Below are 11369 nucleotides of genomic sequence, written 5' to 3'. Positions count from 1 at the left end.
AGCGGGTGGCCCTCTTCCAAGGAGCTGCAGAAGGCGGCTTCAAATCTTCTGCTAACGCCGCCACTCGCGGTCGTGGCGGGAGTGCACGTCATCGCGGCCCGCCCCGGAGCAGCAAGGGCAAGGGCACCGGTGGCGGCAACAGCAGCGGCATCAACAACGCACGCGGCGGCGGCCGGCCCTCCTACACCAACACTAGAGGCTGGCGCAACAACAACTCCAACAACAAGTCGCGTCCTGACACGGTCAGGTGCCAAATCTGCGGCAAGCCGGGCCACTCGGCGAAGGATTGCTGGTACCGTTATGAGGAAGATGAAGATGACTCATCTCAAGATGAGAAGGTGGCCGGAGCAGCTGATGGTTCCTATGGCGTCGACACCAACTGGTATGTCGACAGCGGTGCCACAAATCACATCACCGGCGAGCTGGAGAAAGTGACCATGCGTGAAAAATACCGTGGCAAGGATCACATCCACACTGCTAGTGGAGAAGGTATGAAAATTAGCCATATTGGTCACTCAATTGTCAAAACCCCTCACCGAAAAATTCATCTTAGGAAAATTTTGCATGTTCCTAGTACTTCAAAAAATCTTCTTTCTGTTCACCGCATTGCCATTGACAATCATGTCTTTCTTGAATTTCACCCTCTCTTCTTTTTGATCAAGGATCAGGCAACGAAGAAGGTGCTATATCGAGGTAGATGCGTTCGTGGACTTTACCCCTTGATTCCGGAGATTAGAAGATTGAATAAACAAGTGTTTAGTGCCACCAAAGTGTCTTCAACACGATGGCACGATCGTTTAGGACATGCATCTTTTTCTTTAGTTGAGCGATTGCTTAGGAAAAATAAGCTCCCATATGTTGGAGAGCGCGATATTGAAACAGTTTGTGATTCATGTCAAAGGGCTAAAAGCCATCAATTACCCTATCCAGTTTCTACAAGTATTTCTACCAAACCATTGCAACTTATCTTTTCTGATGTTTGGGGTCCTGCCCCCTCCTCTGTTGGTAGACATACATACTATGTGGGCTTCATTGATGATTACAGCAAGTTCTCATGGATCTATCTTCTTAAGAAAAGATCCGATGTGTTCCAAGTTTTTCTAAATTTTCAAGCTCTTGTTGAACGCCAGTTTGATAGTAAAATTCTTGCTCTTCAATCTGATTGGGGAGGGGAATACGAGAAACTAAACTCTTTCTTCCAAAAACTTGGAATCTCCCATCATGTGTCTTGTCCGCACGCTCACCAACAAAATGGGCCTGCTGAACGCAAACACAGACACATTGTAGAGGTTGGTCTAGCTCTTTTAGCTGGCGCATCCATGCCCCTCAAGTTCTGGGATGAGGCTTTTCTCACTGCTGTGCACATCATCAATATGCTCCCTAGTCGTGTTATTAATAATGAAACTCCTATGGAAAGACTCCTTCACACTAAACCAGACTACACCTCTCTTCGTGTGTTTGGGTGTGCTTGTTGGCCTAACCTACGCCCATACAACAATCGCAAACTCATGTTCCGCTCTAAGCAATGTGTTTTTCTTGGCTACAGTGCCAAACATAAAGGGGTTAAGTGCCTCGATGTTCCTACAGGTCGGGTCTACATCTCTCTGATGTAGTCTTTGATGAAACAAAGTTCCCGTTTTCCGATCTTCATCCCAATGCCGGTGCACTTCTTCGTCAAGAAATTCTTCTTCTCCCATCTAGCCTCACCGGTCTTGATCAAGGGGAAGATAATTGTGTTGATCAATTAATGACTAATTCTCATAACCATGTACTTGAGCTTTGTGATGATGCAGATGAAAACGGTGAAGAAAATGGTGCAAAAATCGCCCAAAACGGTGAAGGAATCAGCCCCCAAACGCAACATTTTATGTGTCCAGGGCTGGGGCGCAGATCCCCCTCGGGATCGGAGCTGCAGCAACCCAGCAGCGAATCTGCCTCGGGATCGGCGCAGCAGCAGAACCGCAGCCCACGGGAACCTGTGTCGCCTGCCAGGCGCGCCTCCAGCGACCCAGCGCCTGGCACGCGGCGCCCCTCCACCGGCTCGGGCGTATCTCCTGGCGCGCACCAATCAGGTGCCGGGGCTCGGAGCCGCTGGCCCGCAGATGGGCCCCGCCACTACACCCGACGCCAAACGACCGGGGCCATCCCCAGCCGACAAGAGGCAGGCGCGGAGCCCCGTGCTGATCTGTCTGGTGGCGCATGATCCGGTGCGGATTCGCCCAGGCCCACGCCATCATTACGCCATGATGGGGGTTCGGTGGACCCGCAGCCAGGCGGGGGATCTTCTACGCCGGCTGTAACACAGCTGCTGCAGACTTCGGCCGCAGAAAATCCCGTGGATCCCTCATCTGGTGCGACAGGAGCGCTGGAAGGATCTGCCTCGGGATCAATCGATGCAGCAGCTGGATCTTCTGCGCCAAGCAACGCTACAGCAGCATCTATTCCTTCGCATACACGCTTACAGAAAGGGGTAACAAAACCTGTCAATTATAAGCAAATAACAAAATTCGGTCTGGCATGTTCAACGGGTGAACCAAGTACTCTTGAGGAGGCATTTAGTGATACACGGTGGAAAAAGGCTATGGAAGAAGAATGCATGGCACTCCGAAAAAATGAAACATGGCATCTAGTTCCCCCACAGCAAGGTAAAAATTTAATTGATTGCAAGTGGGTTTTCAGGATTAAAAGAAAGTCTGATGGAACTATAGATCGCTACAAGGCCAGACTTGTTGCAAAAGGATTTAAGCAGCGATATGGGATTGATTACGAGGACACATTTAGTCCTGTTGTGAAAGCAGCAACCATTCGTCTTGTACTCTCCATTGCTGTTTCCAAGGGATGGAGTCTTCGACAGCTAGATGTACAGAACGCGTTTCTCCATGGTGTTTTGGAAGAAGAAGTCTACATGAAACAACCTCTTGGGTTTGTAAGTAAAAGCAAACCATTTCATGTCTGTAAACTTGACAAAGCTTTATATGGACTGAAACAGGCTCCTCGTGCATGGTACTCACGGCTCAGTCAGAAGTTGCAGACACTCGGTTTCATTCCTTCTAAGTCTGACACGTCTTTGTTTATCTATAATAAGTCAAATACATCCATATTTGTTCTTATTTATGTTGATGATATTATTGTCACAAGTTCGTCAGATGCGGCAGTGACAGGACTGTTGAAGGATTTGAATGCTGAGTTTGCTCTTAAAGATTTGGGAGACCTGCATTTCTTTCTAGGGATTGAAGTCAAGAAACATGGGAGCAGCCTTCATCTCTCCCAAGAAAAATATGCTAATGATCTGGTAAGAAGAGTTGGGTTGCAAGGGTGTAAGTCGTCCCCAACTCCATTATCTAGTACAGAAAAATTGTCCCTTGCAGAAGGAGAGCCTCTGAATCAAGAGGATAGTACCAGATACATGAGTTTAGTAGGAGCACTTCAATACTTAACTTTGACAAGACCTGACATTTCCTTTGCTGTGAACAAAGTGTGTCAGTTTCTTCATGTTCCAACCAAGACTCATTGGACTGCTGCAAAGCGCATAGTGAGATATGTGAAAGATACTATGAATCTTGGCCTTACTTTCAGCAAGTCCTCATCTACTCTTGTTAGTGCTTTTTCTGACTCTGATTGGGCTGGATGTATAGATGACAGACGCTCCACTGGTGGGTTTGCAGTATTCTTCGGTCCAAACTTGATATCGTGGTGTGCAAAAAAACAAGCCACTGTGTCAAGGTCCAGTACAGAAGCTGAGTATAAGGCACTAGCAAATGCTACAGCTGAGATTATTTGGGTTCAGTCCATGTTGAGGAAGCTTGGTGTGAAGCGCACTCAAGTCCCATGCTTATGGTGTGATAACCTTGGTGCTACCTATTTATCTGCTAATCCAGTGTTTCATGCCAGGACAAAACATATTGAGATAAATTTCCATTTTGTCAGAGAAAGAGTTGCAAACAGGCAATTGGAAATTCGCTTTGTGCATTCACAAGATCAGGTTGCAGATGGATTTACTAAGGCATTGCCTACAAGGAATTTTGAGGAGTTCAAGCATAATCTCAACTTGACAAAGTTGTGATTAAGGGAGGGTGTGAAACGACATATATGATGGCCCTACTTGCTGCACCTTTGGGCCTCCTGATGCCCACCGAACCTTAGATAGAATATTCTGTTATCATTGTAACTAGATATCTCTCTATTCTATCTCTTATCTCTTGTTCTCCAAGTTGTACTCAATCCAATCTGTACGCTAACCCAGGGAGTTGCGCCCCTGGCTATTTAACACGACGCCGTCGCCCAGAGCTAGGGTACGACGTTCTCCCACAGTACGCACCCAAAACAACATAAATTGCATACGGCAAGTACAATCCACGGGCAAGACGAGATAATTTCAGACAAAGTCATGTTTTAGCACTCCGCAGTCACGAGTTTTTTCGCATGAATTTCGTAGCACAACACAAGGATCAGAAGTTCCTGCTATAGCTCTACTTTACTGAAAGGTGGAACATGTTCCAGCCTGCGCACGCCCGCGCCTCACTGCTCACCTTCGGCAGGAGGATTCTTCATGAGTTCCCTAGCCTTCCTGCAAGATTTCAACCGGTTGGAATGGAAATGTCAGCTCTAGCTAGCAGTAGTGCCTCAATATGCAACTTAATAGATAACCACACCATTCCTCATAGTAGGTCCAGCCCTACACGTTACTTAGACACAGGTGGCGCATAAGAAAGAAAGAAGTTCTGTAGGGGTGTGCGATATTGGCATTTGACGTGAAATAGTCAAGTATGCGACTGCTTCTCATCACTGTAAACGTACTTTGTCAACCTAAACCGTAGCAGCATTTGGAGGCACTCAAAAGAGACGAGCATAAGAGAGTAGGTTACCGTAGTTCATGTTCAATCTCAGCATTCCCAGGATCCAAGTTTTGTGCATCCAAGAGAGCATCACAGGCTTGCTTATACTCCTGGGAGTAGAGCAAATCATATATCAGTATATCAATTATGGAGTAAGTCATCGGTGGACACACTGGCAAAGCTAGAAGCACCTTGAGTAGCATATGAGCTGCAGCTTGACGGTAGCAAGCTTTTGCCCAATCAGGCCGCAGCATTCTGCACCTGAGAGCATCTGACAAAGCACCTTCACCATCACCCATGAGCAGTTTACAAACACTCCTGTTTGCATACAGTGTTGCACTCTCTCCATGATCTATTGCCTACGGTCAAAAGTTGGCCATCCAAATATTATTCTCAAAACTTAATAATGCAGATGGAGTTGGAACACATTCTCTAACTAGATTGATTGGCTTGTTCAATTTACATGTACCTACGTATGATCAGTTTGGGTACAGTTAAACTAACCATTTGATGACACACCACACACATTAACAGAGGCAGTAGACAAACATATCAAAGATTCATATTAGCCAAGAAGGATAAAAGAACTTCTCATGGAAGTACTCTCTTTTTTCTAACGTGCGCAGATGATGCCAATATAAGTTTCTTAAGTGAAGTACTGAAGTCAAATTTTCTTAGTAGTATGCATATTAATCTCTGTCAGTGAAGACCAGTCCCAAAAAATGAGAGTGAAGATCAGTTTCAGTCAGTGACAAAATAAGGTGAAATCATACATGGCAAATTAATAAGCAATATGTCATGTCCCAGTCCTACTATTCATTGTCAATAACACTGTTTTTCGACAATCAGAGCACATATTTACATTAAAAATGGTCTGATATTGTAAGGTTAGATAATAAGAAACCTAGATAGAAAAAATAAATGCTCTCCAACTAGATCCCTGTTAACACACAAAAATTATCTTCGAAACCATCATAGATTAAGTGCAAGAGATTTACCAGACCATAACACTCTGATGCCATCTTATACTCCTTCAGCTTGAATGCTGTATCAGCCTGTGACTTGAGCAAACGTTGTCTTCTTTCACGGTGTCGTTGCTCCTAGACAATAAGTAAAATAAACATGAAATGGATATTTGAATTCTAGAAGTAATCATCATCTACTATGATAATTTCCATCACAAAAAGGAAAAACAGCAACCTTGTGTTCAACATTCTACATAGCTTAGTATCTACTCCCTCCGTTCCGAATTACTTGTCGCAGGTATGGGTGTATCTAGATGTATTTTAGTTCTAGATACATCCATTTCTACGACGAGTAATTTGGAACGGAGGGAGTAGGTGGCAAGCTCTTTCACATAATTATGCTGCATGCATATGGCAAATGCCACATCAAATGGAGAAATTTGTTACTGGTCGGAAGCACAGAGTCAAGGTCTTGAAAGGACTCCTCTGCAATTATAGGTATAGAAAATGCACCAAAAATGGAGGAACATAAGCCTCTTGTGTCTTCTTCAAAAGAAGTATACGACTAGTACTAGAGCACTGTTATCCTTTTCTTTACCACTAAATGATGTCGCTAAAGCTAGAACAATGTTTTTCTTTTGCGGGGAAAAGTTAGAAAAATGTTACAATCTATGAAAACACCAAGTGGGGCCTGCAGCGCAAAGTAGATGGCACGCAATAGGAAACATGGGGACATGAGCAGAGATCAATGTGTTTTATCTTTCACGAAAATAACCAAGGGGAAAACACCGCGTATGTGCTTGCAAGTGCAACATAATTTTAGAACAAGTGTGTTACTTAACTAAAATATATTGTTCATGAGACATTATTACTACTATACTAACAATTAGCACAGCCGGTACATGTGGCTGGTGTACTTCACAACCACGCTATGAGATCCATGACTATGAGCAACATTCAATAGTCCTGTACCAGACAGCACTAACTAATCCACAGTATTTCAAGAAGTTAATGGCAGTTACTTGAAGTGAGACTGCCATACAATCTATATGCAACTATCATTTCACAAAGAGTACACCAATTGCCTTATCTTAAGAGTTGATCTTATCAGGTGTAAGGTGTTTGTACTTTTGAATATTGGAAGCAGCAGTACTATTTTCCTCAGTTATTTCTACCAATTATCCAACAGAAAAACAGAATTTGGTTAGCATTTTCTATTCATTACAATCATTACCCTTCCAAATTACAGTTGGTGGTTTATCCTAAGAAAACCCCATAATGTGGTGTAGTCTACATAGTAACCACTAACCAGAGCTTACAATAATACTGAATGGACAGATATCAGGACTGAAGAACAAAACGATGGCTTAGTTTTCAAGCAATATTCAATATGGAAACGACATACAAACATAAACTATCAAAATAACATACCATTGGTTTTTTATCTTCATTTTTCAAATGGGAAATTACCCCTTCAATACTCCAGTCTGGGACAGTTGGAATTGGCGTAGTAAAAGGAAGCAACATTTCAACCTCTTCCTTGCAATCTCGTAATGCAGCAAGCTCTATCGGTAACCTGCCCAACTGGGCAACAAAAGAAAAAAGAAATGTCACTTATTTCGTATATTGAAGACATCAATAAAAAAGGAAACCATAGCGATAATAACATAAGAACCTGATCATTCATAACTTAGAATCGATGTAAATAATTATAATATTGTCAGAAAGAACCAGGATCACTGTAATTATCAAATATTTCAACAAGGAGAGAATTCCGACAACTGGGATGAAGAACTACATAATTAAGCTAAAGAGGTGAATTTATTTCAGTTTGTATTGCGTGAGTCATTGGAGAAATGGTGGATACTTCCATACTGCCGCTACAAACTGATATCTCAGTATCTCATCAACTGTTTAGAATACATATATAGCAAAGGAACATGAACATTGTGTAATGTACTCTCGATGCAGAAAAATTTAACATTGTGGGAAGGAACCAGGATCTATGTAATATTTTCATCAAATGTTCCAACAAGGATTTACCCGAAAAGCATTATAAATTTGCTAAGCAATTCAAACTGCCAACACACAAGGTTTCAAAGAGAGGCATTTCAGCAAATGTTGAGACACCACAAGACTCAGACACCACAAAAGTGCATATTTTTTAAATACCTTGATATTTGTATATAAAACAGGAATACATATACTACTACCTAGGTGGTCTTATGTACTCCCAGTTACGGTAGATACTTCCATACTGCCGCTACAAACCAAAAAAGTAGGCACGTTTCTTCAATAGGAAATCAACAATTGATGATGAACAGAAAATAATAAGTCTATTGATATAGACCATTGAGAATTGGGCTGTATCCCAATGGTGGATGTGGAGTGAGGTCACCCTACCACGAGAGTTCGATTCCCGTGAGGTGATATCTAAGTCGCCCACATAGGTCTTTTTTAATGATAAAGACTGTTAGAATGAAAGGTCAACACAACTTTACTAAGAACAAGCGTCAATTTCCCACCTAGTCAACGGCACAAAGCAACCTAAACTCACTGCTAAATGGCTTCTTTGAATAATAGCATCACCAAAAGATTTGATAGTATATAGTGAAATTCTGCATACCAGGACAGCAAAATATACAGAAAATATACGAAACATACATCATCGGGAATATTAGGATCAGCTCCAGCCTTCAACAGAAACTTAATGAAGTTGGTATAACCTCCTTGCAGTGTAGCAAACACCAAAAGTGTCATAGTGGAAGCTTTGCAATTAACATCGGCACCAGCCTGTAAAGAGGATTATGCAATAGAATGTTCAGTGTTATCTCAATGCACATCAACATATAAGCATGGCAGCGATGACATAAAGGTAGAGTAGAGAAAATCAACACATAGCTATGATTAATAATCAAGAGAATACTCACCTTAATGAGTAGCTTCATGCACTTCAATGAACGGTAAATAAGAGTGCTCAGCAGGGGAGTAGTAGCACCGCTGGTAATGATGTTAGGCTGAAAGCAGAGTATTGTGTTTTGTATTAAGAAACACAGGTGGCATGATAAAGTCAAGAGTTCCTAATAAAAAAGCATGTCATCATATAATTTACTGGTGTGTCTGGTGGTTTTTCGAGGGATAAAATGTAAGTCAACAATCCAATCCTAATCCTGATCTAACAAGCTTGTTTGGTTCGAGGATTGAAATGGGTTGCTCCATCAATCAATCACACTTCAAGATCTCTACTGAATTTCATAAACCTAGAAACATATTTGCAGTATCTAAGTATGTTTTACTCCAAGCAACCAAAACACCCCCAGGACAAGACATATTTGCCCACGTCATCTAACTAGTTGGCAAACTAACAATCATCTGTCCAAATTAACTCTGAATCAACAGAAATAGGAAATAGAGGAGGCTATATACATTTGCGTGGTGGTCCAATAAAATCTTCAGCGTCTTATCCTGCTCATTTGTAGCAGCCATGAAGAGTGGTGGTCCACGGCCACAGTCTATGTCGACTGGCACCCCTTTTGAAAGGAGGAACTCTGTTACCTTGCAGCATCCTGTAGTGAACGAGATGATTCCGTAAGTCATGTTTTGCCATAACAATGAACAAACCAAGTCTAGTAGAGTAAATAACATCATGTATGTATGCGCGTATCAAGGGGAGAACCTGCCGAGACAGCATGGTGGAGAATTGTGCGTCCCTTGTCATCTGCTTTCATTAGATCACCAGCATGATCAAGGAAGTACTTGACAGTGGGAACATCACCAGACTGAGCTGACATCATAAACGGAGTTGCACCTGTAAGAAAAGCACATATCAACACAATCTCGATCGCCTACTAGAAAACATTGGCGTGGCAGACATCGATTTAGAAAATGGGGAAAGAAATAGAGAAAGACCTAGAGCTACGCTTCCAATTCCAGGAGCATTCACATCTCCCCCAAGGTCCTCCACCAAATACTTGCAAACCTCCAGATGGCCTCCGCATGCCGCACCATGCAACGCACCAACTCCATCTTTGTTGAAAGAAAAAATCGCCGATGGGCCACCATTCCCCCGAGTAAGACTGTTTACAATATCTTTCCGCACAGAAACAATATCACATTACATAAATAGACAACCATATCAACAAAATCGAAAACCGAAAGAAAAAAGGAAACATGTATGCAATGCATAAGAACCTCAGAGTCCAAAGGAACCGATTTAATGCATTCATGGACACAATTATGCAGTGAAACTCTTGTCGGCATATCAATCTAGAGTACTTGACTATACTGTAAATTTGGTTGTAAACAGAATCGTGTCCCATCATCAAAAGATGCAAGATTTACACCCTGATTTGTTAAGATAAAAACACTGCTCGTCTGAATTTTGTTTTAACCGGAATGCTTGTCCGGATTTCAGGAGGGAGACTAAGTATGAAATCTTGTAATTACTAGTAGATAATAAAATTGCTTGGTCATCGCTACTAATCCAACGCCGATGTTTCTAAATGGCGAATGCAATAAAACAAGCAATACATAGCATCTGATAAATCAAGACACCCGTAGCAACACAGGAAATAGAATCTGATAAGCATACTATTTTCCGAACAAGCGGTGGTGGATGGTTAGGCGCCTCAGCAATGTAGCATGTCCGAACAACCTCCGACCCCACAGACACAGCACACGCATGGCATGACTAGACTAGAACGGAAATGAGGAAAATGCACAGGATTGAGGCGGAGAGGAGGAGAAAGTGCTACCTTTGAGGCGGCCGAGGTTGCCGTGGAGCTCCGCCATGAGGAGAGCGTTCTCATCTGCACACACGCGCGCACGTATGATCCCGGTCAAGAATGCAGCCACAGAGCGAGGCAGAGAGAAGGGATGATCGCGGTAGCAAACCAGAGGGGGTAGGGGGACGTACCGGTGCCGCCGTCGCCGGAGGGGGCGCAGTAGACGAACGGAGCCGCCGCCATGGCCCAGTCCCGCCGGCCTCGCTCGTGCTCGCGGGGTGGAGGTGGGCGACGCCGGAGAAATCCTGCGGTGCGGCGCGGGGGACTGGGGTTTTCAGCCTGGGCTGGGTTGCCCAGCGGCGGGGGAGCTGGGGTTTTCAGTCTGGGCTGGGTTGCCCAGCGGCGGGGAAAGCGAGGGAGGTGTGGAGTGGATGAACCCGGTGCTGGTGCACTGCCCGTGCTCTCTCCGGGTCTTGCCCCTGCGCGTGCATAGACCCGGTGCACCCGGAACTCGTCGCTCGGTAGTAAACCCATCTGACTCGGAGGTTTCGGACCCACTCGCAATGACAACGGGACACACAAGCGCGAGAGAATCTTGTCAGTGAGTAGGTACACGGCGGGTAGAGAGCAGGACATGTGACGCTGGTGCGGCGGGGCGCCAAGGTCGTAGCGCGCCAGTGGTCGGTGGACACGTGTGCACCAAGGACGAGGCAGAAAGGCTGCCGCTTCGACCTGCCCACCCACGCAGATGGCGGGGAGGAACCGTAGGCGCCAGCTAGCGGCTCAGTGCTCACGCACCGCTGGGAACATCGAGCGAATCGCGGCCCTTGTATTTTGAAACAACG

General features: G+C 44.2%; 1 protein-coding gene across 1 annotated transcript; it reads right to left on the bottom strand.

Annotated features, from left to right (window-relative positions):
- Positions 1-4316: 4316 nt before the first annotated feature.
- LOC123069081 (ankyrin-3) lies at positions 4317-11000 on the bottom strand. Its single transcript, XM_044491826.1, has 12 exons — positions 10716-11000; positions 10555-10608; positions 9710-9889; positions 9477-9608; positions 9227-9366; positions 8731-8817; positions 8465-8593; positions 7232-7384; positions 5834-5935; positions 5027-5194; positions 4866-4945; positions 4317-4567 (listed from the first exon to the last, which is right to left on the bottom strand). Exons 1-12 carry the CDS (start codon positions 10765-10767, stop codon positions 4519-4521), a joined length of 1326 nt encoding a protein of 441 aa, XP_044347761.1. The 5' UTR covers positions 10768-11000; the 3' UTR covers positions 4317-4518.
- Positions 11001-11369: the final 369 nt, after the last annotated feature.

This window comes from Triticum aestivum, chromosome 3B (assembly GCF_018294505.1).
Source record: "Triticum aestivum cultivar Chinese Spring chromosome 3B, IWGSC CS RefSeq v2.1, whole genome shotgun sequence".
Taxonomy (NCBI): domain Eukaryota; kingdom Viridiplantae; phylum Streptophyta; class Magnoliopsida; order Poales; family Poaceae; genus Triticum; species Triticum aestivum.
Note: the sequence above shows the minus strand (reverse complement) of the source record. Positions and strands in the feature narration are given on the sequence as shown.

What these genes read in the sequence shown, in the direction of transcription:
- LOC123069081 (XM_044491826.1), bottom strand. Translation starts at nt 10,767, where the DNA reads ATGGCGGCGGCTCCGTTCGTCTACTGCGCCCCCTCCGGCGACGGCGGC. An exon ending in CTCCGGCGACGGCGGCACCG is followed by an intron (nt 10,609 to 10,715) that starts GTACGTCCCCCT and finishes GCGTGTGTGCAG; the next exon opens with ATGAGAACGCTCTCCTCATG. An exon ending in AATTGGAAGCGTAGCTCTAG is followed by an intron (nt 9,609 to 9,709) that starts GTCTTTCTCTAT and finishes CTTTTCTTACAG; the next exon opens with GTGCAACTCCGTTTATGATG.